This window comes from Cornus florida, unplaced genomic scaffold (genome assembly GCF_030987335.1).
Source record: "Cornus florida cultivar Cherokee Brave unplaced genomic scaffold, ASM3098733v1 CherokeeBrave_3.0.0_Hap2_Chr11, whole genome shotgun sequence".
NCBI classification, from domain to species: Eukaryota; Viridiplantae; Streptophyta; class Magnoliopsida; order Cornales; family Cornaceae; genus Cornus; species Cornus florida.
The window spans coordinates 124,621,239-124,647,419 of NW_026775581.1; the positions used below are offsets into that span (position 1 = coordinate 124,621,239).

At 36.1% G+C, this 26,181-nt stretch overlaps 4 protein-coding genes across 5 annotated transcripts; 3 read left to right on the forward strand and 1 right to left on the reverse strand.

Moving 5' to 3' along the window:
* The first annotated feature begins 958 nt into the window (after positions 1 to 958).
* Positions 959 to 4,319, forward strand: LOC132283910 (floral homeotic protein APETALA 2-like). 2 transcript variants are annotated; one of them, XM_059785947.1, is made up of 10 exons: positions 959 to 1,953; positions 2,124 to 2,149; positions 2,288 to 2,318; positions 2,433 to 2,520; positions 2,746 to 2,891; positions 2,985 to 3,029; positions 3,195 to 3,286; positions 3,440 to 3,612; positions 3,709 to 3,897; positions 4,021 to 4,319. In XM_059785947.1, the coding sequence occupies exons 1-10, from the start codon at positions 1,448 to 1,450 to the stop codon at positions 4,198 to 4,200; spliced, it is 1,476 nt and encodes a 491-aa protein (XP_059641930.1). In that variant the 5' UTR covers positions 959 to 1,447; the 3' UTR covers positions 4,201 to 4,319. The 2 variants fall into 2 exon arrangements, with proteins under 2 accessions (XP_059641930.1, XP_059641931.1); XM_059785948.1 differs by having other exon boundaries at positions 4,027 to 4,319.
* A 3,824-nt stretch (positions 4,320 to 8,143) lies between these two features.
* LOC132283219 (protein IN CHLOROPLAST ATPASE BIOGENESIS, chloroplastic-like) lies at positions 8,144 to 13,390 on the reverse strand. Its single transcript, XM_059785145.1, has 11 exons — positions 13,233 to 13,390; positions 12,713 to 12,796; positions 9,827 to 9,901; positions 9,686 to 9,728; positions 9,553 to 9,610; positions 9,261 to 9,428; positions 9,121 to 9,183; positions 8,938 to 9,032; positions 8,762 to 8,843; positions 8,537 to 8,647; positions 8,144 to 8,430 (listed from the first exon to the last, which is right to left on the reverse strand). The coding sequence occupies exons 1-11, from the start codon at positions 13,354 to 13,356 to the stop codon at positions 8,290 to 8,292; spliced, it is 1,044 nt and encodes a 347-aa protein (XP_059641128.1). The 5' UTR covers positions 13,357 to 13,390; the 3' UTR covers positions 8,144 to 8,289.
* Positions 13,391 to 19,132: 5,742 nt separating this feature from the next.
* On the forward strand, positions 19,133 to 20,620 carry LOC132287187 (uncharacterized acetyltransferase At3g50280-like). The gene has a single exon (XM_059789720.1). The coding sequence runs from the start codon at positions 19,133 to 19,135 to the stop codon at positions 20,537 to 20,539; it is 1,407 nt and encodes a 468-aa protein (XP_059645703.1). The 3' UTR covers positions 20,540 to 20,620.
* Positions 20,621 to 23,314: 2,694 nt separating this feature from the next.
* On the forward strand, positions 23,315 to 25,034 carry LOC132283368 (uncharacterized acetyltransferase At3g50280-like). Its single transcript, XM_059785308.1, has one exon. The coding sequence runs from the start codon at positions 23,348 to 23,350 to the stop codon at positions 24,689 to 24,691; it is 1,344 nt and encodes a 447-aa protein (XP_059641291.1). The 5' UTR covers positions 23,315 to 23,347; the 3' UTR covers positions 24,692 to 25,034.
* The last annotated feature ends 1,147 nt before the right edge of the window (positions 25,035 to 26,181 follow it).

Genomic DNA, 26,181 nt, shown 5'->3' on the forward strand with positions numbered 1-26,181 from the left:
AAGTCTTAATTTTTTTATAAAAGACAATTGTTGCAAAACAAGTCTTTTATTAACTAAAAATATGATGAGAACTTTTTTCTGAAAATTTAGTTAAAAAAAGAAATCTTTTAAAAAAATTATCTTTTTATAGTTATGTACAAATAAAATTTTATTTTTTGAGTGGCAAAACCAAACAACCCCTAAATAAATTCAAAACTACTTAAACTGAAATTTGAACAATTTCAACTGAATTCGATTGGCAGTTCTAAATATTGAGCAACTCGACTCTGCATTTAGTACAAAATAATTTTTTAATATTAAAATTCAGACTCTTTGAATACTACATGTGGTGAATTTAGACACAAATCACCATTAATAAACTAATAATAAGAATATAAAACATGAAAAGGCCACGTATGTCTTTTATCTTGGAATAGTAGTCCTACATAAGCTATACAAGTGTAATTCACGCGTTGTAGAAAGGAGTGTGGTGAGAAAAGTGAGGATGATAAATACTACATGGTACAGACTACAGGTTGAGAAAAAGAAGAGTGGTCAGTAGAAGGAAGAGAGAGGGACAAAAAAGGTAAAATGGCGGAGGTCTCCCGTACTCTTGGATTGGACATTTTTGGTAAGTTTTTTTTGCTTTTGTTTCCATTATTCCCTCACTTCCTTTTCTCAGACCAAACCCGACCCAACCAAACTCCAAACAATAATTCCCACTTTTTTTTCTCCCCTAAATACCCCTCCTTATATCCCAATTTTACTTCCCCTCCCAAATGGTAAAAACAAGGTACTCGCCCCTGGTAAAAAAACAATACGAAACAAGTGAAATGAGAAAATGTACATAGATAGATAGATAGTAGGTGGAGGTGACTTGTGAAGTGAATGTGACTAAAAGGGTGGAAAATGACACAATCAGTAATAGCTAATAGAGGTAATTGAGTAATTAGTCATCTTTAATGTCTTGGGCCTGTCTATTACCATTAGTGGGTAATGTAGAGAGAGATAGAGGAGAGAGAGAGAGATGGGATGATGCTTTTCGATTTGGTTAACGTCGGAAAGTTGTGTAAGAAAGAGATGGTTCTTTCTTTCCCATTTCTCCTTAGGACAACCAATAAGAAGATAAAATGAGAGAGATACACAACAAGAGAGAGAGATAGATTTTTCAAATCAGTAAAGTATTAGTAGTACACTTCAAAGAAAGAGAATCCAAACAGAGAGTGATCTATCTATTGAAGAAAAAAAAAAAAGTAAACAAGGTTTCCAGTCTCCTGATGATGAGTGAGAAACAAATGAGTTTTAGAGAGAGAACGGGTTGCCACTGAAACCCCTAAAGTTGTGGCTCTGATGCAATAGCAGTACTCATAAACAACTCAAATCTCTCAAACCTCAAGCTTATGAGAATATATATGTATTTATATACGTATATTGTTTAAAGTGATTGAGAGGTCGAAGTGTTTGAGAAATGTGGGATCTGAACGACTGGCCTAGTCAGAGAAGGGATGATGAATCTGAAGGTGGTTCTTCGCCGGTCGACGGCGAAGACGACAACGACAAGGGTAAAAGGGTTGGATCCGAATCGAATTCGAGCTCCTCTGCGGTGGTGATTGAAGAAAATTCCGAGGAAGAGGATGGCGAAAGAGGAGGGAGAAAGCGGAGCAGCAAGATATTCGGGTTCTCGGTGTCTCCCCGCCATGACCTTAACTTCCCGTCGCCGGTGACGAGGCAGTTTTTCCCGGAAATGGGGACCACATCGGACGGTGCTGGCGTAAACGGAGCAACAAATTTGCCCAATGCTCACTGGGTCGGAGTCAAATTCTGCCATTCGGAGCCTGTTGCCGGAATTGCCGGGAAGACGTCGGAGATTTCGCAGCCTCTAAAGAAGAGCCGCCGTGGGCCGAGGTCTCGTAGCTCGCAGTACAGAGGCGTTACCTTTTACCGGCGAACCGGCCGGTGGGAATCACATATATGGTTAGTCTTCTTTTATCACAGTGTTTGTGTGTGTATGATATATATATAGATCCACTTTTTATTTTTATTTTTTACTTTTGTCTTTTGGGATTCATTTCTTAAGGAATTTTGATCATTTACTCCACTACTACTCATAATAAAGCTTTGTTGTTTGATTGTTTGCGTTTCAGGGATTGTGGGAAACAAGTTTACCTGGGTATGATTTGTTGTTTATTAATAATATCTTTCAAACTGTTCGGAAAAAATAATAATAATAATAATCAAAATCTCTTTCAATATTTTTGGAAAAGTGGTTAATTTCTTTCCGTTTGATTAATTGTTTGTGTACATGTAGGTGGATTTGACACTGCTCATGCCGCTGCACGGTAAGCTTGTAATAAATATAGACAGACATTCAATCACTATATATTTTAATTTTCTGTACAAAATTTTCTATGGAAAATGTGAGTGAGACTGATATATATGTAGAAAATTTTCAGTGCATATGATAGGGCAGCTATCAAGTTTCGTGGTGTGGAGGCAGACATAAATTTCAGCCTTGAAGATTATGAGGAAGACTTGAAGCAGGTATATACGTTTACATATATATATATGTGTGTGTGTGTTGTGTAGAGAGATTCTGTAATCTTTAACTTTGGTCTTGCCTTATCTTGTACAGTGCAGCTTCTTCTTCTTTTTTTCTTTTCTTTTCTTTTCTTTTTTTTTTTTTTATGTTCAAGATTTTTTTTTGTAAATTACAGTGCAGCCCTATCTTATATATGCATGTCATTATTCTTGAATTTTATGCAACAGATGAGCAACTTAACCAAGGAAGAATTTGTGCATGTCCTTCGGCGGCAAAGTACTGGTTTTCCTAGAGGAAGCTCCAAATATAGAGGTGTAACCTTACACAAATGTGGAAGATGGGAGGCCAGAATGGGCCAATTGTTGGGGAAAAAGTAAAAATACCATTTTTTTTTCTTTTCTGGAAGATGCATGTCTTTGTTTATGCTGTATCAATAATGCATCTGTGTTGAATTTAATTTAAACAGGTATGTGTATTTGGGTCTCTTTGACACTGAAATTGAAGCTGCAAGGTATGTTTGATACCGACCCTATTTCTGATTTTTTTTTTTTAGTCTTGAAACTTTGACCTAGAGTAAATTTCTGATATTTACTTAGATTCAATCATTTGGAACAAATAAATCAAACCCAAGTCTGTTGGTGGCTTGGTGCTTGATAATTTTGGTATATTTTTGCAGGGCTTATGACAAAGCTGTGATTAAGTGTAATGGCAAGGAGGCTGTCACAAACTTTGATCCCAGCGTCTATGACAATGAGCTCAATTCCACTGGTAGTTAATGAAATGTTCTTTAATTTCCTATCCTGGGTTTCAACTTCAATTCAGTGTTGGCATCAATTTGCTTATACATAACGTGTGTTTGTGTATATATATGTATGCGTGTGTGTGTGTGTGTGTTTATATATATATATATGTATTTGCCAGACCGTGCTGGGAATGTAACAGACCACAATCTAGATTTGTGCTTGGGAAGTTCGGGCTCAAAGCAAAACGGGGGAAATTTGGTGGTTGATATTCAAACCGCCACCGCAATTGATCAGCATCCTGCATCTATGCTTTTCGAAGCTGATTGGCACAATCAGGGATTTAGGTCCAAGGTACATGAATACGACGAACTTGTTTTAATTCTATCCTCGACCTCTTAGGTTGTTAATCCCACACGCACTTATGCATCCCCTTGTGTGTGTTTATAGCATCTTAACAGTGATGCCTACCGAAGAAATGTGTGGAATGAGACTCAAACCACGCAGCTTCCGAGCCAAACCCATCTTCAGCCTTCTTCAAACGCAGCACAAATGCACAGATATGGGCAATTCGTTAAGCCCGGTGAACCACATGTGCTTCATATGCTTCAACCGCAGCTCACCTCATCAAATTATCAAGTGGGTAGTAACTATAATTGCATAAATTTTAATACTTAACCTTGATTACACACATTTTATCAATTGGGTACTGAAATAATTACTCCACTAAGGCAATTACTAATTAGTATCATGTCATTGTAGATTCAGTTTCCAAGCAGCAGCAATGGAGGCCAGATGGCCACAAGCGATCGACGATGGCATCCAATGCCTTCCCAAGTGTTTGCAACTGCTGCAGCATCATCAGGATTCCCACAGCAGATAACTAGACATCAAAACTGGCTCCAGGAAAATGGGTTCTATGCTAGCACGAGACCCTCTTGACCATTCTTATTTTTCTGCTCTTTTACTCTCATCTTCTCCTAATATTATTATCATCAAAGGCTTCATGTTTGTAAGCATTTTAATTCCAATGCTTCAAGCATTTTTTCCAATTCTCAAAATCCTACCGCAAACTCATGCCACGAATACAATCATACGTAACTGTCCTCTCCCCCTGTTCAAACATGAAATTAACTACTTGGTTTTGAAACGGATATCTTTCGTATGGTAAACTTTGGATATGTGCAATTAGCCTATCACAAATATCACGGTATCTAGGCCACTTAAACTTCAAGTATTTTAAAATGTTTGTCATCTGTCAAACATACAAATAGATGAAATCTTCGACTAGATACTCTGGGTTCTGATCTGACCAGAAACTGCTCAACTTTATATCTTCATATGGTTTTGTCGCCAGTAGTCATGGTTATAATGGTTAAAAAAGTCGTCATGTCCTTCTTGCTAGTACATTTGGTATCTAGAGAACTACCCAAAAAAATTGTTAGGTATATATATATATATAGTTTTCGTATATTTAGCTTCTTTTATATATATATATATATATGTTTGTTGTCTATTTTGATGGGTTGTGTATAACAACAGCCATGACTGACTTTATAGTTACCTAATCGAGTAATATGTTCCGTAAGGTGTCATAAAAGGTTGACAAGCTTTGCTTAGATTGTAGTAATTTGTTACTTGAAATTGTCGTGGTTTAGAAGAGAAAATGAAGTGAGCAAAATGGGACTGTTCTTGGAAATATCAGTGGATGGTAATGAATGGTCACTATCTTTTGTGTCCTTTGAATCAGTTCTCTTTGCCCAAAAGGAGTCAGGCTTTACTATTCTGACCAGAAGGACTTGTTTAACCTAATGCTTCGAAGGACACCTTGAGATAGGGAGAGAGAGTGTGAGCGTGTGGGGTAGGTTCAATGGATTTGATTAAATTATAAAAATTCCTAAAAACTATAGTAAAAAATTAAGAAACCTTAAAGTACTTAATAATTTATAGGATCACGTTAATTAATTAATCCGTACACTATCAATCTGTTTTGATGGTATAGTTTTGTGACAATTATTAAAAAAATAGGTGTGTTTTCATCATCCCTGACATCATAGCCAATTATAATAAACTTGGGGTGTTTATTTTTTTTGGTTTGTTTATATTGGAAATGATATTATATATGTTTTTAAAAATATATATATTCTATGATCCAATGTTCAAATATTAAAAGGCCTCAAGCTGATAAATGGATGCATGCCATGTTCTAATATATGAGAGTAAACAAGTCGTGAAAATATTATTTGTTTAACGTTGGTTATAATGAATCTAATCTGAAGACAACAGTTTGAGTAGATAATGTTTAACAGATTCTTCACCAATTTACTTACTCCATTTCACTATCCTTTCAACAACAATTGTGTTCAAAATTTTCTTTTCCATTTAATTTTATATAAAAAAAAGTTGTGTATATATATTAATGTGTTTTTATTTATTTATTTAGGTGTGTATGCATTCTCTCCCATGCTCTGGTCGGGGCTGATTTTGAACAATAACATGATAAAAGCTTAAAAGAAAGTTCTTTAAACTAAAGATTGGGAAATTTTTGATAGCGAAACGTGATTCTTACTTTACAAAAGCACTAAAAATGCATTTTCAAAAAAAAAAAAAAAAAAAAAAAAAGAAAAAGAAAAAAAAATGAAACAATTCTCTTTAAAAAATACTCACATTTTACAATTATGTCTTCTCATTTACTTTAAAAATAAAATGGCGCAAAAAAAAAAAAAAATAATCCATTTTGAGGGAGCTAAATGATATTTTTGTTACAACCATACAAATCAATCATAGTACAAGTATACAAAACTAACATTAATTAAAAAAGTAAAATGAGTGGCATGAGGTGGCTTTTGCCAATGATAGAGACTATTCCCTTATATCAGCGTCCACATCTAAAGGACCAACACTCTATCCATTATTGACAGGATCAACTCAGGACGATGTGATTTTTTTTTTTAAATCCTTGATTAATTAAAGGGTAAGGTTTTGATCAACGTCACTCGATTGACGGTCAATAATTGTTTTTATATTAACACTCCTTAAAATATAAAAATGTGCATTGACATACTCTCCAGATTTTTGAAACTATATGAAATTATCTTTTAACCATTTGACTTGTCAACAACTCCATTTAAATAATGAAATTACAAATTTAACCTCCGAATTAAATTTAATAGACCAAACTAACCTATTCATCTTTTCTATAGATATAGACATAGTTTATATATAATAATACTTATACCACCACAACCACTACCACAACATAAACATAAAAAAGAAAATTAATTTTTTTTTTTAAATAACCAGATAATTGTACACCATCATAACCACCACCACCACAGTAGAAAAGAAAAAAAAATTAAAAATAGTCATGGCTAACCCATACTTATACTTCCCAAATGCCACCAGAACTATCACCACACAAAGACAACACCACCAGCACCATCACCACACCAAAACAACACCACTAACACACCCAGACGCTACTAGAACCACCACCACCACTGCAATAGAAAAAATAAAAATAAATATTTTGAAATACCTTGATAACCTAAACATTACCATAACCACATCACACCCAAACCACACCACAACAACCACCACCAGAATAGAAAAAAAAAATTAAAAACAATCATGGCTAGTCCAAACCCACCACAACAGAAAAGAAAAGAAAGAAAAAAAAAAAAAAATAGAAAAAAGAAAAAAAGAAGAAGAAGCAGCCATGTCCAAGATCGGGAAGAGAGAGAGGGAGTGTCGGCTGTTAGGTATTGAAATGAAAAAAAAATAATAATAAAAAATAAATAAATAAAAATTAGGGTAGAAAAAGAGGCTTAATCATGAAGGTAATTTCATCAATTAACAGGGCTTATATTTTTAAATTAAATAATCAAGGACAAATATAATATTTGAAACCACATGGAATGTCATTGTTAAGAGGGATAAAGAGTATTTGGTTTTATTCTTTTAAAAAAACAATAATAAACTTTTTTGTATAACTTCACTGGGTATTATTGAGTCTCACTAATAATATCCATCAATAATCGTAAAAAAGTTTCAAATCCCTATAGTAGGAAGTGGGTGTGTGAGTGTTTCTTGCCTTAGAAAGAAAAGAACAATAGTGTACATCCTCATTAGTGAGAATCAAGCATTGTTTGAAAAAAAATAAGTATATATCAATAATCGTGATTCGTGACAAGCCATTAGAAGTAGAGGAGGCAACCACCAAACTTTCCAAAAATGCAGATGGGGTTAGTTTTTAATGCAACTCTAGGGTTACAACTTTAATTTCCGGGGAAAACACACACACACACACATTCTAGGGTTAAAACTTTTCCTTGGAGAAACCTTGGCTGTTAACGCCAGCTCTTCTATCCCATTGTATTTCTTATGATTGTTAAGCTGAGGTTGCTCTCTGGACCATTGTGAAGGTGGTACCCCAAAAACCTACAAGGATCAGTTTTTCATCTTTGGATTATGAATTTATGATCAGCTAGAAACCTAGTCTGGAAATGATAGTTATTTTTACCATATAAAAGAGCTGAGAAAGATCAATAGGCTACACTATTCATGTTTTCCTACGAAAATTGTGAAAATTCAGAATGCATGCCCTTTTGTGGCAATTTCATAAAATTTGAGACACAGACCACATCAAGAATGTACCCATCCTACTCAAATGATGGATGAGAGAGAAATAAAATAGAAAACAAGATATGAAGGATGATTGAAGCTTTGAATTGAAGAAAAATGGTCGATTTTTTCAGGCCCCCTGTTAGAATGACAACAAAGTAATTCACCCATCACATCTGAGGACAATGCTTTCAAACAAATGCTAGCACATGCTCAAGTTGACTGCTACAGGTCATATGATCAATAAAGACAAGATCAGACAGATGACAACTTAATATTTGATTTTTGAGATGGCTTCCCAGATTTAGTACCCGCTTTTGGTCAAAGAACACAAAAACAAAAATACAAAATTGGAATTGTGTCTGCATTGCAAACTAACCTAAATCTCCCTTTACTCCTGTTGAATTCTCAATCTCTGTATAATACAAACTTTGCAATGTCATGGAGTCCGGCCTCCTTGTAACATGCAGCAATTTGCTCTGCGAAGTCATCCCATGTCCCCTCCACAGAAGCTAAATCCAACAAAAAAGCAGCTTCATCCAATGCAACCTGTGACAGAGAGAGAGAGAGCATGTCTTTAATCATAAATTTAATTTGTTTAGATGTCTATATAATATGAATGAATTAGTAATAGGAAACTGTTTTGTTGTAAAACCTGAGCAGGTGCCTTTCCCTTGTTTAGATCTTCCTGCTTTCCCTCTTCTGTCACCTTCTCCTTAATGTACTCAATTTGTTCATCCTCCCATTGAGCTATGCCAGCAACTTCCTGAATGGAATTGACCAAATCAAATAATCAAATGCATGGAAAAAAGATTGCCATGGTAGCGAAGAAAATGCAGCATATGATGATGGCCTGAAACATTGGTAAAGGGGTCCAGACCTCGTATTTGCAACCCAACGTCCACCATGGTGATTTCAAGGCCCCCCTAGCGGCATCTTTAGCTTCTAGCATACGCCCAACCCTATAAAATGCAAAACAAGCTCAAGACACTTAAAATGGTGGTTAAACATTATACACCAACTTCTTGGATGAAGAAAGGGAATATCTCTACAAACTTCAGCAAGACCTCCGCATTAAATACAAAAGGCCGTCCAAATCCTGGAAAATGATCCTTCTTTGTATAGAACTCCCCAGTCACCATAGCTGAAACCTTCCACCGGCATGCAGAAATAATTAAGAATATGAACACAGAAAACTTTCATTGCTCAAAAAATCAACCCAGATTAATTTAGTCTTACATGGTCCCCCTTTTCAAAATGGTGCATCACTTTGCGTTCCAATATATCTGGAAACAAACCAACCTGAAATACAGAGCATTCTTTATGGCAGTTCTTAAAGACAGCTGATATGAGATACAAAGTAGATGCCCGTCTGGTACCTTTCTTAAAAGATATGCATCTAAATTTGAAATCTGAGATTCAGCAAAGTCCCCCTTCTTATAAAGTTTCTCGCCAGCAACACCTGAAGCATGAAATAGCTCATTGTTGCTTTCTTGAGAATTGGTGGCATCTTCTTCTACCAGGATTCTATGAATATATTGGTCCACCTGCATTCAGATCAGACAGAAAGCAAATGGTAAGGTTTAGTTTTGTATGTGTCATGTACACAGTGCATATTGAAGAATATCAAGTTACGAAGTTGCTCCAGAAATGAACTTGGCAATGTCTTACATTTTTGGCCAAAAGCCACACTCCATAATTACTAACCTCCACCACGGGCATCTCCATCCTGCATGTATCGGGGAAGATAAATAAAGAAAAAAAAAAAAATCGTAAGAAATGATCAGCAGTTTGAGTTTTTTACCCAGGTGGAGCAGTTGGCCATCGCAGCAGCGCAGTTACTGAACCTATAAACAAGAGAATCAGATAGGAAGATAGAACATCTTCAATTAAAGAGTTTCTTCAGAGTAGCTGCTTTGAAATAAAGTCACTGCTTTATCCAAACCTGAGCTGTTTTTTGATAGAGGGATGGCCAGGGGGATCAAACCTTGCTTGGCTCCAGGAGAAATTATGGGCTCACCTGTTGACATGTGAAATTATGACATGAATAATACGAGTCTATAATATGACCAACAAGATACAACTTCATCTTTGCTTTATTTTATCCATTTTATTTTCCTCCTACAGGTACATACAAACAATTTTTGTGATAAGGTATTATTATGCATTCACAGAAAGTACACCTGATGGGTCTACAAATGATATGCTCTGATACCCAAGGGGTTAGCTCAAGTGGGTAAGTCACTTGGCCCTGGTGCCTCGTGAAGCATCGGGTCTAAGGATCGACTCTTTTAAGTGCAAACAATTCCTTGGAGAGAAGAGCGGGGGGGGGGGGGGGCGCAAAATTTAGTAGATTGGGGAATTTAAAGAACAGCATTTTAACAACATTCATTCACGGTTTTGAACAGGAAATCTCACAAAAAAGGACTAGTGTGAGTATCTGACCCAAAATTTCATTTTTGGAGAAGTGACAATCCACGTGCATCTTCAGCGAGTCATGTGGTATCCCCACAGTATTCCATGTGTCACTTCTGCAGCTTCATACATGGTGTTCACCTCATGAACGATATCCAAGGATTCCCAATCTTGCAGATATATGATTAATCATAATCCAAGTCCCACAACCTCAAGACTAACGGTCAAGGTGAAGGTAAAGGCATACCTACCATGTAATTCTACATCACAACTCCAGAATGTTTGACTGCATCATTTTTTGACAGCGCATTCGCCATTCCAGCAGGTTTATTTATTCCTTCTAGTTAAGCTCTCATCTTCAACAAGCTTTTCTTGCCTACAATAGGCATTATTATCTTCGTTATCTTCGCCTTACCAAGTTTTTATCTCCGGAAACTTATTGTCTTCAATGGGACTTAATTGTGCACTTCTTCAACCACACAATGCATCTCTCTACAGACAAGCCCATATTATTTTCCTTCTCCGAAGGCACATCTATGAAGGACTGGCAGATCTTGCTGCATTTGGCACAGGCATATATGATATAATGAGAATCTCCTCTCCTTGTATAATAATACCATACACATCTTGACTCGAATAAGTCTAGCTACCTTTCCTACAAGCACTTACAAACTGAAGACCACTTCACTCTATTACATTCCATGCACTGTTTGTGTTGGGAGGAATTAAGGGACTTCTATAGCTCGGAGCACAGCATCATCATGTCATAGTCCCCTGTATGGATAATGATATGGCTAACTCACCATAAGCAGGCATGTCATAACCCCATAGAAACCTAAGAAGCACTTGCCTTAGTGGCTAAAGTCCAAGACAAGTCAAGGTGACCTTCCATCCAGAGTTGTGTATTTCTTGATCGGACTTAAGAGGAAAGACGTCACATGACTCCCTGATGACATATGCCCTTAAGCCCTTTATAATGTGGTGACACCTAATTCTACATGTGGTACCACAGGACTGCCAAATTCATATGTGGATGCATACAATTGAACTCTGGCCAAATCTTAATCAAGATGCTAACCGCCTCGACACCACATGACACTGCATTTGCCACCTTTATTTGGAATTAAGCCATTGCTGCATCCCAATGCACATGGCGATATCCTATTAGACCACAGTACGTACATGTGATAATCTCACGAGATCACCATGTCAGCAGGAACACCGCTTTGCTTCCACCTGATTTATACATAAACTTCTATACAACCCTACACAAACCCTTAGGACCGATCAGAACCCCACCATATTGGAGACCTTACTAAAACCCTAACCTGGAGGAGTTTGCAGTGAGTTCGATACTCCCCTCTCTTTGTTACAAGCCAAAATTGACTTCCACCAAATTCAATCCACCAGACATTTTTATAGAGTTACATATCATACTTCCACATCCTACTCATCAACAAGAACCGAAAATAGACCTGTTAATTAACAATGCTTGGTTACATGAACAAAGGAAGGCACCATAATTTGTGGGAATTCAAGAAGCTTAGCACATTTTTCATAATAGAAATAACACAGTGGGAGCAAATCAAAAATTGCAAACCAGAAAACCACATGGGGAAGATAAGAACCAATTGACTCTACAGAAACCAAAACTGGTGGAAGGGATATAAGATAACAGAGCTAAAACATCAAAGAATATTAGAGAGCTTATTAATCAATACAACATTGTCAATATACAATAATTTTAATCTTAATGTAGTCTTGTTGACAAGCCTGCTAAAATACAACTAGAAAAGTATATTTGGACAAGGTAAGCCTTATTACAAAAAGAAACTTTTAATATCATTATATTCTCAGAACAGACATTCTCTACAATGCTAAATGTTATGCATGCCTCTAGGCTTTCCCTCCCAATATCCTGTGCAGGCAGGACTAATGACCCTTTTGGTTGTTCAGAAAAAAACTATTTACATTGACATAAGTCCTATACGGGCTTAATTCCTGGACGTATCATGAAATAGGCCACCGAAGTGTCTTGATTATTTATTTATTATTGTTATTATTACTTTGATTAGTACCGAAGAGTCTTGATTATAACAATAAATAAATCATAATGTGAGCCCAACCACAAGCCACACTAAGGAACTTCTTTCCATGGTTAATGCACTCCCCAAAATTGATTATACATTATAGGGCCAGCACCTCAATAATTTTTAAAAATGGCACAATAATGTGAGAACAACCAATTTTTACACATTAAAAAACCAATGGATGTAATCAGCAAGGAAGAAGATTCTAAAAGACACTTGATGGATGAATAAGTCAGCTTCTTAAAATTAATCAACAAACCAAACTATGCTCAGGAGAATCATGGTTTAAACAATCTAGACCACATAGAGATTGAGCAATGCCTTACCTCTTACTTGAAGCATTCTCAAAAGATGCTGCAAATGCTCAGGAGGTCGAGTTACAGCAACATCTTTGATAAATGAGACATGGTCTGCATATGAAAATCGAAGTTGTTAAAACTTAAAACAAATATTGGATTTATAATTAGTACCAACTTATTACCAATTCTCATAACTGGAAATAATTAAGAGATAGAATTTATCAATTAACCTATTCCTACCCCAAATATATTATAGGTTGAAGCCAATATCTGCTTAATTTGCTAATTCAATGGAGAGACATTTGAACAAACACATATAAAAATGGAGTGAAAGTGTACTTTCCGTGTAGTTGTACTCATCAGCGAGAAATGAGATTTTTATTTTTAAACTTAAAATGCATTTATTCGACAGTAACCTCAAGAATTGATACAAACTTATTTCAGTTCTACAAGAAACGATATTCATCTCAAATGCTGTAATGAAAGAGAGAGAGTTGAATATACCCAACATAAGCATCTATATGCATATAGTACTATTAAACTATACCAGGAGAGGATGAAGACGATAAAGAGGAATGGCATCGAAAGGAAGCTCCGCCGCGGCCAAGTAGTAGCGTGGGGAAAGCGGCGGCGCGTACACCTCCGGACACCAATCCGCCGCCCACCTTCATACCTTGTAGCCACCAAGCTTTTTTTTGGGTCTGTTGGTGGATATATCGTTATAAGCCACTAGGATTTTATCTATGTGGGGCCAAGTTTTAGATGGGCTTCCTAAATCACGATCCACAAACAAAGCGAGAAAAGTCCAACACAGTACCGAGTCTTGTATCGTTGGGGATTGAACGATTTTCACAAATTTGGGTTTGGGCTTATTTTGCTAGTTTTTTTTTTTTTTTTTTTTTTTTTTTTTTTTTTTTTTTTTTAAGTCACAACACATGCACTATTCAAATCAGAAATGCGATTCAAAAGTAAGATTTTAAATACTTAATTACCTATCAAATCTCTGCCAATGCTGCTATGTAGGGCTGCAACTCGGGCGAGCCCAACCCGAAATAACCCGAACCCAGCCTGAATTTTTGTGGGATTGGGCAATATTTTTCTAATTTCGGTTTAGGCCTGGGTTATATATTTTGAGTCCGAATTCAATTTGGACTAGGCTTGGGTTGATCTAGATGCATCCCGAACCCAACCCGAGCCCAAAAATAATATATATATATATATATATATATATATATATATATATAATTATACTTAAATCACAAGAGTGTAGTAGCTAAGTTGGTAGTGTGTTTGTGATTTAGACTTTTAAGTCATTGGTGCAACATTAATTGATTTATTTTTTATACAAAAATTCTTCTGAGGTGGGCTTAGTGCGGGTTCGGGCTGGACAAATTATGTATGGGCTGGGCTTAGGTAGCTTGGCTCGGGCTTAAGGCAGGCTTGGGTTGAAAATTTTCTATATCGGCCTTGTAACATTTTTGATTTTCGGCATTTTTCATTTTTCCCAAGATTTTGTCGCCGCAAGGGCATTTTCGTCTTTTCACGTCTTGCGTATGGGGATTGTAGTAGAGTCCAATTGCATTTGTGCATTTTGATTTATGTGGGTTAAGTGGTATTTGTATGTGGTGCATTTATGTGTATGAGGTGTAAAATAAAGAATAAAGAAAAAGGGAAAATCAAATAAAATTGTGGGGCCCACCACTCACACCTCTAAGTGGTCTAGAGACCACAATTCTCACCCATTTTTCTCTCTCCACGTGGCTTCTCTCTCTCTCATTTCCTCTTCCTTTTTCTTTCAAATTGAGAAGCAAGCTTTGGATCTTGATTACTCACTCAATTCTTGGAAGTTTTAAGTGTCGTTTGAGACAAATCGAAGCCCACGACAAGGCCTACGTATCCATACCAACAATTTTAAATTTGGAGCTTCCTAGCATTTTCGAAATTATTGGCCTATTTTAAAGGATTTGTTTAAAATCAAGGTAAGGACTCTTAATCCATGAGTTCTTGTGCTTTTGTAAGTTAATCTCTCTTAAATGATTGTTTGGTGTGCTCAATTTGTATAGTTTCTAGCCAACTGATTAGTTGTGATGTATATTTATCAATTTTGTGCAATTATGTGTGATAAAATGGTCTATGTAAAGAACATGCCTATATGTTGATTCTTTACATGCCTATTATGCTAAATGATATTGTATGAAAGCATGTTGTAGCTTTCTTGGAAATTCTCATGAATTGTGTTTTGCTAGTTCAATTTGAGTTAATTGTGAAATGATGAACATTGACATGATATAATGCATTTATGCATTTACATTGGGTAAGAAATGGGAAGAATTGATTTTGAAATGAAAAAGGGGAGTTTTGGGATAGAATGTATTGATAAAAGTGTTTTGATAAAACCCGGTCGCTGCGGAGTCACCAACGGGCCGGTAGGTTAATGTAACCTAGAAGGAACGAGGGAGATTGCCCTAGCATGATTGAGCTATCTGGGCCCCATAATGCTGCTGCGGAGTCACCAAAGGTTAGGGACCGTAGCCAATCCTTCCCTCGGCGCTGCGGAGTCACCAAAGGGGGTTACATTAACAGTTTGAAAGAGATGGTTTTGAGAAAAGAAAATGGGTAGCGACATTGGCATACATTTGCATTCCATGGCATTGCATTATTTGTAATAGTGTTTAGTTGGAATGTTGTATTACCCCGACATTGTATGATTCCTACTTCCATTGATCTATTCTATGTTTGGATTCACGAGGATACAAGAGACGTGTCTTAAGTGTCACCTACTGAACATATTGCTCACCCCATCATATTCTACATTTTTCAGGTCATGAAAAAGAAATAGCTGAGGATAATCCTTCTCAGCTTTAGCTTGGAGTAGGAAATGTCTTTTTGCTAGGTTTTGTAGTTGGACTTAATTTTGTAAAAATGTAGACTCAAAATGCATCATTTTTTTTGCAACAGGTAAAATATTTGGATTTATTATGTACATGGCCATTAGGCAATGTAATTAAGTTTTACTCACTCAAAATCAGTTTGTGTATTTTAAATAACGTGGGGCAAATTACGTTAACAACGTGGTTGTTATTATTACAATTTAGTGTTGAAATGTATTTAATTTTGTACGTGAATGTAGTGGCGGGGTGGTAAATTACCAAATGTTGGTGTAATTGAGTTACCGGTCGATGTGTGGCCTCCCATACGTCGACCGGTATCTTGGCAACCCGTGGACGTAACGTCGACCGGTATCACGTCCCAAACCACTCGACGTATGGCTTGTCGACCGGTATCTCGGCAGTGGGTATATCCACTGTTCATAACCCAAACCAGTCGACGTATAGTATACATACGTCAACCGGTTTCTGCCTTTTAATTAAACTCTATTTTAGTTTCCCAAATTACACTTTGGCACCCAATTGATGTTACGCGTATTTATTTTATGGCTCAATAAAATTTAATAATTATATTTTAACCACCGAAAGGGCTATATTGCCCCAAACTTTATTTTATTTATTTTGTGATCCAAGTTAATGACTATTATACCCTTTGAGTCTCAAATTATTGAATTGTGGCAATTTACCATTTTGTCCTTTTTGGACCATGATATTTAAATTTAACGTGAAATTACCGTAGTACCCTCGGATGATTTTGGGTCGGGAAAGGTCCCGTTTAATGATTCGGATCCATGAGGAGCTGGGTCGTTACAGGCCTAACCCAAGATGAGTGTCAAGCTCGCCCAACCCGCCCGAATTGCAGTCCTACCGTTATGCCCCGAAGGCTTGCTAAGAGGGGTTTGATAGATGTATAATTCATGTTGCACTTTACAATACTGAAACCACTATTGTCACACCAAATACATATTGTTCAAGAAAAGAAATATTGCACTATATAAATCACATCTTACTCCATCTATACAATCATACTTATTATTGCAAAAAATCGAAGATAACTATAAGAAAATAAAATTATTATTATTATAATAATCTGTATATTAGTTAAGAATTTTTAAAAAACTAAGGAGTATTTGTTTTTTGTTTTTCCGAAAGGCATGAAATAAATTAAGACATAAACAAAAGAAGTTGAAAAGAAAATTAAAGATGATCATATAAATTGAATATTATATATAATGTATTAAAAATAAAATATATATATGAAAATAATTTAAAATTTTATTTGAACTCCGATTGCTAATACCTCAATTCAAGTCCAATCCTACTTATATTTGGGTTAAAAGGTTTTAATTCAAGCCCAACTTTAAGGAAAATGCTAAAGATTACCAATGGATTTTCGTCAATTGTATCACAATTGATGTGGATTTTTATTTTTGAAAATAATTAAGCCAAATAAGTCAAATAATAAGAAAGTTGACTATTTATTTTGGGGAAGAATTAATCGGAGAAAAAAAAAAGTCTTCCAAAAAACTAATCTTGTAAATTGTTTTGTTTTGTCCATCTCTCAGTCTAGGGTTCGTTGTGTGTCTTGTCCATTTCTCAATTTAAGTTAGTTTTTCTTTTTTCTTTTTTTTTTTTTTTTTTTTTTGGCACTGATGAGTTAGGATGATACACACACACATATATATATATATAAGATGAATGGTCACGTTGCAATTTGAATGAAATATAATTGGAGGGTTGGATGACTTTCAAATCAAAACAAATTCATAACATGCAATCTATAAACTAGTTACTATGTTAATATTTTACAGTGTCAATTCGACCTCATATCACGTAAGATAAGTGTGTGGATCGGATGTAGATGAAGTGTGTTTCACCCACTGCTTAATTTGTTAGGTAGATGAAGTGTTTTTCACCCACTACTTAATTTGTTATTTAATCTAAAATAAAGTTAAAAAAATGTAGATAAAGCACTGAAAATAGAACTCATATATTATATATATATAGAGAGAGAGAGAGAGAGGGATTAGGAGGAATATGAGAAAAATAAGGTAATAAAAGGACTAAAATTCATATTTGCCATAAATATGCCATTTTGTGTTAAATGTCATGAATTTTTATTTATTTATTTATTTATTATTATTATTTTTTTCTTGACATGAAACAGTACTGCTCCAACTTTAATTATAAAAATAGTTGCTCAAATACGTATAACAATAAAGTGAAGCTTGAGTTGGGTTCGGATTGATCGGTCCAAATTGCATCCCTAGAATAAACACAACATATAAACCAAACTTTCCTTGGTTATTAGTTTAAGGTGATAAACAAAATTTCTAATGGTCAATATTCTAGCAAAATGTCATAAGCCTCTCTAGTAGTGCGGGTAAAGGAAGCCCTAGTCAAATGGAGGTCAGGTTAGGAAAAATTTTGGCGTTCGGATCCCATCCCTTCTATACTCTATAGTCTTGCTGTACACACAACTGTCACGTTTTGAGTTTTTTTTATTCAAAAGCAAAATAAGCAGCAATATTAAATCTTTCAAACGGTATAACGTATATAATATTATAAATGAATGGTGGCTTTTATAAATGAGCATTCTGATCCTAATAGAAGAATGTAAAGATTAACAATTCATTTATAATATTATTTTATTATATTCTACAAATTGAGAAAGAAATTGCAGACGCGTACAATGTATATTACCAAAAACAAGGCCAAAAGAAAAAAAAAATGTTATTGTACGTTGGGAAATATAGAGCATGTGTTAAGTTGAGTTTGGATAGTAGCTTTTTTGAAACATCCAATAATATATCAAACTCTTGAGTTTGGATGCATGAGTTGTTGACCTGTGTTTAGGGGTGAAATGCTAGTCGTAACATTATTTATATATTTATTATTTGTGGGTGTTTTGAAGAGCTCATGCTGTTGGGATATATATATATATATATATAATTGCTTCGAGCAAGACCTCAATTTCTGAAATATGTATTTCCAAGAAGTAGGAAATTCTTGGCATCCTTGCGAAAAAAGATACAAAAGAAGAAGGTGAAGAAAAATGATTGATATATGGTTTTTTTTTCATTCCTTTCATACTAATCTAGACTTTGCTTAATTTGTGTTAGTTTTAGTGTATCTGACTAATACGGAATGTATGATCATATGTGTGTGTGTGTGTGTGTAAATGATAAGTTAATTAGCACTCGCTAAAATTTGACCACACCTAAATGAGCTCAAATTGCTTCAGTATTTGAAATCTACATGCCAACCTATTAGTTGACACCTACCCGTTTAGAAATAATTTGTTGAAACTGCGCGCAAAGAATGACCGTTAAGGACAGTTTTTCATTATTCTATATTGTTCCTTATAATATTATAAATTTTGGTTACTGTACCTGCATGTTGCGTCGAAAGAATGGAGATGCTGTCTCTCCATTATTGGCTCATCTATCGTTCTCCATATATATAAATATATATGTTTGCATATGTGTACATTTCTCGTCCCGTCAACGATACTAGTTAATACACACTACTAGCTAGTAAGAGAGAGCAAATTAAAGAGATGGCAGAGATTCGCTTGACAACTACTGTCCAACCCGCAAGTCATGATCGCGAATCAACTGATGGTTTGCGTATTGACTTAACTCCATGGGATCTCCAGCTTCTTTTAGTTGGTCCCATCCAAAAGGGACTTCTCTTCCTCAAACCATCACCTTCACACAGACACAGTAGTACTATCATCGATCACCTCAAAGCCTCCTTCTCTCGAACCCTAGACTTCTTCCCTCCTCTCGCCGGCCGTCTCGCCACCCTCAAAAACCCCGATAACACCACCTCCTTCTCCATTCACTGCAACAATGCCGGGGCACAGTTCATTTATGCTGTGGCTCCAAATGCTACCGTGGCCGACATCCTTGAGCCAGTGTACGTGCCTCGCTTTGTGCACTCCTTTTTCCCATTAAATGGAGTTCAAAACCGCGAAGGCGTCTCCAAGCCCTTGCTTGGGGTGCAAGTCACTGAGCTGGGCGATGGATTCTTTATTGGTTGCTCCATCAATCACGCAGTCGCTGATGGCTCATCTTTTTGGAATTTCTTCAATTCATGGTCGGAAATTTCCCGCGGTTTTGACAAGATTTCACGGCCTCCTGTTTTGGAGCGTTGGTTTCCTAATGATGTTGATTGTCCCATTGGTATTCCCTTGTGTGACAAACAACTCAATGGTGGGTTCATTAGTTTCCCCCCACAATTTCAAGAAAGGGTATTTCATTTTACCAAAGAAAAAGTTGCGGGACTCAAAGCAAAAGCAAATGCTGAAATGAACACTAGTCGTGTATCCTCTCTTCAGGCGCTTATGGCTCATCTATGGCTATCCATAATACGCTGCAGAAGAAGTACTAGTCGTACTGTGGATGCTGACGAAGAGACGACGTTTAGGTTGGCGATTGGTGTGAGGCCGAGGTTGCAGCCACCATTGCCACAAGAGTATTTTGGAAACGCCATATACTTTGAAGCCGTGACCACAAAAGCTGGTGAGCTGCTCAAGCACGGACAAGGTTGGGCTGCTTCGGAGATGAACAAGGTAATTGCCTCTCAAAAAGATGATGGAATAAGGAACTACTTCAAGTGTTGGGTGAAAAACCCTAGGATATTGACAATGACTTCGATGACCAGCAATGTTGTGCTCCCGAGCAGTTCACCTCGGTTCAATGTGTATGGTAATGACTTTGGCTGGGGAAGACCGGTGGCGGTGCGAAGTGGCGAGGCTAACAAGTCTGGTGGGAAGGTAACATTTTTTCAGGGGGCGGAAGAAGGGAGCATTGATATTGAAGTTTGCTTGTTGTCCGAGACATTGATTTTCATGGACGATGATGCAGAGTGTTTGTCACCATGTGAAGCCCACGTGATGAAATTGAAACCTCTATTTATTTTTACTATTTACATTTGGAACAATTTGAAGATTTTGAACTAGCCTTTTTTTTTTGTCCTCTGTAATGTTGTGAACTTCATGTTCCAATAATCAGAAATAAAATATGTTCAAGATTTTAGAGATACTGGAATGAATGAGATAGAAAAAAGAGATATTAGATCTTACGCTTCACGTACATCTAAATAATCATACTTAATGTTGCACAAAATCAAAGATAACCATAAGAAAATAAAACTACTACTCTAACAATCCTTATATTAGTTAAGTACATTTTTTTGAAATATTCCTATATATTCTTTTGAAAATTCTCAATATTTTATCCTTTTTATAACCCTGAGTTTTTCAAATAGCTAGATAGATTATTCTCGAGAGGGATTCTTTTACTTTTGTGAGTGATATAAAAGTTTAACATTATTAATATATTTAAATAAGTTTTTTATTTTTTTTTTATTTTTATTATCTATAACTTCTATGAGTGTTATAAAAGTTTTACCTCAGATTTTCACTTTAACAGTTCTTCCAATAAACAATTTATTAATAATTGAGAATCATTGAAGATTGTTAGATATGCTTCTCCAGTTGAACCTGTCATTCAAACGCGCATTATAAATCTGCATAAATAAGCGCACGCGCACGCGCACGCGCACGCGCACATATAAATTTTCTTTCTGAAAAATCATGCAATGTAATATTTAAAGGGGAAGGCTAGCGATTGGGCAAAGCCCAGGTAACTTTATTGAGAGGATCCAATTAGTTTACATGTAAGCCCAAATGAGTAAAAGCAAATCAGTCAGAGTCCAATAGCAGCCCAGGCCCAAAGGACGTGTTCAAAAAATGAATGCTTCGCCCTTGGAGGACGGTGCAAGGCTTGAACATGGCTCCCAGACGTAGAGAATAACCACTTGAGTAACACAACACTTCTATAATTCTGTTCTTCACCCGATTATAAAGGGTAAAAAAATAATAATAATAATAATAATCCTATTGAATTCAAATAATTTCTTAGAAGGGTGTGTGAGTAACAACTAGGAAAAAAAAAAAACAAAAACTCATTTGAAAACCCAAAGACAAAATAAAAAAATAAGAATAATAAATCCGGCCTTGGGAATATTTAGAAAGAACAAATAGTTTAAGGAGACAAATAAACAATCCAAAAGATTCACTAAATAAAAAAATCATTTACCGAATAACACAATACAAAAATAAAAGAATCATGACGTGGCAAACTAATATTCGACCGACACAAGAGCATACCTCATAATCAAAACCAACCAAACATATTCTCAAATTAAGTGGAATCCTAGCCTCACCAGGCTTTCTAGAACCCAACACAGTACCAGGAATTATTTGTACAAGAAAAACAAAGCTTATAAAGAGAGTGGGACAGACTATGGGAGAGCTTCGGCCTATCTTTTTTTAAGTAGTGATAAACAAAGCTTATATAGAGAGTGGGCTTGGGCCTTATCAGAATGGCAAACATATAAAAAACGTGCCCGTACTTCCCAAGTGCCCCAAGTGTTAGAAGGGCATCATCTTATATGGATAGAAAATGAATGAAGCATATATGACCGGCACTGGGTCAGATGATAAGCACTTGACAGGCTAGAGGGATTGTGGTCGTGATTCAGTGACAATGATCGGGTATGACGATCGAAGAGGGATGAGTCGTGTTGGAGTGACAATAAAAGCGTTACGAGTATAAATGAAAGAAAAGTGAATGGCGGGAATTACACCTTAGCCCAATGGTGATAAGAACAATAATTTTGTGGTGAGTTATGACATGGACCCCACTGACGCCTATCAAACTACTTGACCCTTTACTATTGGAAGTGCTGGGAATCTGGGACCATGATAAACATATCCACTCCCCGCTAAGGAAGGTGCTTCATTGGGCCCGGGGTCCCCTTCTTAATATTCTCTACTTTTCTAAAGTTATTCCTTAAGCCCAATATAACTCTGCAATACACACACACACAAACTATATTTATTTATTTAGTATGTAATTCTTTAAAAATTTAAAACATCCCTATAAAATTTTCACTTTTTAAAAATCTCTCCAACTCTTTATGTCTTTTCCCTTTTACTTTTTTGCTTATTCGAGTTTCGTTGATCCCTTAAAAAAATATTGCATTCACTTTCTTCAATAAAAACCCCACCTCTCCAAAGGTCTTTCATTTTTTTTTTTTTTTTCCCTCTCTTATTTTCTTTTTCTTTTTAAAATTTTAAATTCTTGCACTCATAATATTATGCATGTGCAATAACATATTTCTCGGTCTCTCTCTCTCTCTCTTCTTCTTCTTCTTCTTCTTCTTTTTTTTCAGTGTAATTTTATGACCTTGATGTTCATATTTTATATTTTTGAACTTTTTGTTATATATATTTTAAAATAATAACAAATTCAGTGTTTGAATTTTGATTAGTGAAATTTTATTTCTGCCTTGTTTCTGCAATGTTAGTTGAAAAAAATTTATCTTGCTCACTGCCGTGATAAAATTGCAAAAGGCTTAATCACTAAATCTATTCAGCTAGTGTTAATTAAAAAAAAAAAAAATTGATGGAGTTTTGATTTCATGGAAGCCAAACAATCTAAATGAAGTGTTAATTGGGAGCCATACCCTGCCATCAAAGTGCGACAAGATATATATAATCACTCTCTATATAATGTAGAGGCAATAATACGTTCTTCGACAGCGACTTTTGCGTTTGCACACATGAGTCACATGTGAGTAGGGCACGCATTAATTAATTCACAGCCATACAATGCCATCAAAGTGGGACATGTCTTATAATTGCTCTCTCTCTATATATGCACGAATATTCCACTAGAGTTGGAAAGATAGAGAGAGTAAAATGGCCGAGATTCGATTCTCGACCAGTGTCCGACCGGCGAGTTATGATCCCGAATCAACTGATACCATTTCTAATGAATTAACTCCATGGGATCTCCAGCTACTTTTATTCGGCCCAATCCAAAAGGGTCTTCTCTTCCTCAAACCAACACACTCACAAGAGAAGCAATTCCTATCAGACAGTGCCACCGTCATTGATCACCTCAAATCCTCCCTCTCTCAAACCCTAGATTTCTTCACTCCCCTTGCCGGCCGTCTCGCCACCGTCAAAAACTCCGATAACACCACCTCCTTCTTCCTACACTGCAACAATGCCGGGGCAGAGTTCATTTATGCCGTGGCTCCCACTGTTACAGTGGCCGACATCCTTGAGCCCGTGTACGTGCCTCGCTTCGTGCACACATTTTTTCCATTAAATGGAGTTCAAAATCGCGAAGGCGTCACCAAGCCCTTACTTGGGGTGCAAGTTACTGAGCTCGCCAATGGATACTTTATTGGGTGCTCCATCAATCACGCGGTGGTTGATGGCACATCTTTTTGGCATTTCTTCAATTCATGGTCGGAAATTTCCCGCGGTTTCGACAAGATATCGAAGCCTCCTGTTTTTTTCGGTAATTTCCCTAATGATATTGATTGTCCCACCCGTATTCCTTTGTGTGACAACCAACTCAATGGCGGGTCCATTAGTTTCCCGCCACAACTTCAAGAAAGGGTATTTAATTTTACCAAAGAAAACATTGCGGGACTCAAAGCAAAAGCGAATGCCGAAATGAAAACTACTCGTATCTCCTCTCTTCAAGCGCTTATGGCTCACATATGGCGATCAATAATACGTTGTAGAAAAAATATTGCCAGTGCTGAGCAAGAGACACAGTTTAATTTGGCAATTGGTGTGAGGCCGAGGTTGCAGCCACCATTGCCGAAAGGGTATTTCGGGAACGCGGTGTACTTTGAGCCCGTGACCACCAAAGTCAGCGAGCTGCTCGAGCACGGACAAGGTTGGGTTGCTTTGCAGATGAACAAGTTAATTGCCTCGCAAAACGATGATGAAATAAGGAACTACTTGAAGTGTTGGGTGAAAAACCCTAAGTTGCTGACAATAGCTTCCATGACAAGCAACGCCCTGCTCCCAAGCAGCTCACCTCGGTTTGATGTGTATGGAAATGACTTCGGGTGGGGAAAACCGGTGGCCATGAGAAGTGGCGAGGCGAACAAGGCTTGTAGGTATGTCACATTTTTTCAGGGGGCGGAAGAAGGGAGCATTGATACTGAAGTTTGCTTGTTGCCTGAGACATTGCGTGCCATGGAGAATGATGCTGAGTTCATGGAGTTTGTCACCATGTGAAAATTGCAGACACCCCGATTGGTTGTATCATTGATATTATTTTATTAATTACATTTGGAACAATCTGAAGATTATAAACTTCGGGTGGGATATTTCTTAGAGGGGTTGAATTAATGGTTTTTTTTATCATTCCAAGGGTTCTTCTGTGAGATTATCTAAGTTGTTTGGGTGTTTTTCTCACCTCAATAATATCTTTGGAGGTTTCCAGAGTCTGTGTTCTCTGTTGTTCTTGCCTTGGGTATGCCCAAGGCTGGTCAGTCATTGTCTGCCTCTGCTTCTTTTTGTACGTACCTTATTATGCATTCTTTATTGAATAAAATCATTCATTCCGGAAAAAAAAAAATTCACTAGGAGCACAAACCTACAGAAACCTGCAGTAAAAAATGTGTTTGTAGTTGCACTATTTTTATGCTATTGCTCCAAAATAGTAATATTAATGATTTATGCTAGGAAGGAAACCAAAAATATCTTCTTTTACTTTTTATTTGTTTGAATGAAAGCAATAGTAGAAAGGATGATGGAGTGGCCATCTTTTTCTATTTGATTGGGAGGAAGGAAAAGAGATAGTTTTATATACTTTTACCGATGGACCTTCATGAATTAAGGTGATTAATTATCTATAAGTTCTAGCTAAAATGCGTTTACTGATCAAGGAATGGGTCAAATAGGGTGGATGCAGATCTTGGATTTGATACATCATGTTTTGTATGTTTTGTAGAAACATTCTAAAGGTAAGAGAAAAAAATAATCTGCAGCAATTCCAAGTAGATAATATAAAACAACGAACCAAATAATGAGAAGTCCAATTGATAAAGGTTAAAATAATTCATTTTGTAATTAAATGAAGTTTAAAGTAGATATTACAAATTTATAGGCTAAATGCACATTTTTTCGTTGCTCTAGATTTTGGGTGAAAAATAACAAAAAATTGAAAAGCATGCGCTCTAAGGAGGGATATATGCTTCCTTCCTCCCTTTTTTATAAGCAAACAAAGCAAGCTTTTCCCCGTCTCTCCTCCCTTTCTTTCCTTCTCAATCCGTCCCTCCAAACAAAAAAAGCATGGTGTGCACCACCCTTTTAATTAATGATATTATTAAAAAATTAAAAAATTACACTGACCATTTAAATTATTTAGTGTTTATTAATCCGGGGAAGTCAATGTAATTAATTTGTTCTTGAAAATGCCACTGATTGTGGCAATCTTTTACTGGCATTTTACAAGAAATGCGACAAAACAGCATCACTTTCATCCAGAAAAAAAGCAAAAATAATTATTGAGGTGAGAAAAATAAGCCCTTTAAGTACCTTTTGCAATCACTTTCAATATACATCATTCTCATAAATAAAAAAAAGCAAACATAATTATTGAGGTGAGAAAAATAAGCCTTTATGTACCTTTGACAACTACATTCAATATACACCACTCTCATCCTTAAAAAAGTAAAAACAAAAAAAATAAAAAAAAAGAAAGATCTTTTCATTGTCTCAAA

Bases quoted from the DNA above. Each gene is read 5' to 3' on its own strand.
- LOC132287187 (XM_059789720.1), top strand. From the start codon at position 19,133: ATGGCAGAGATTCGCTTGACAACTACTGTCCAACCCGCAAGTCATGAT.
- LOC132283368 (XM_059785308.1), top strand. From the start codon at position 23,348: ATGGCCGAGATTCGATTCTCGACCAGTGTCCGACCGGCGAGTTATGAT.
- LOC132283910 (XM_059785947.1), top strand. From the start codon at position 1,448: ATGTGGGATCTGAACGACTGGCCTAGTCAGAGAAGGGATGATGAATCT. The intron at 2,892-2,984 runs GTAAAAATACCA...TAATTTAAACAG, and splicing joins GGCCAATTGTTGGGGAAAAA to GTATGTGTATTTGGGTCTCT. The intron at 3,030-3,194 runs GTATGTTTGATA...ATATTTTTGCAG, and splicing joins ACTGAAATTGAAGCTGCAAG to GGCTTATGACAAAGCTGTGA.
- LOC132283219 (XM_059785145.1), bottom strand. From the start codon at position 13,356: ATGAAGGTGGGCGGCGGATTGGTGTCCGGAGGTGTACGCGCCGCCGCT. The intron at 9,611-9,685 runs GTAAAAAACTCA...CGATACATGCAG, and splicing joins TGGCCAACTGCTCCACCTGG to GATGGAGATGCCCGTGGTGG. The intron at 8,844-8,937 runs GTTTGTAGAGAT...TGCATTTTATAG, and splicing joins AATGCGGAGGTCTTGCTGAA to GGTTGGGCGTATGCTAGAAG.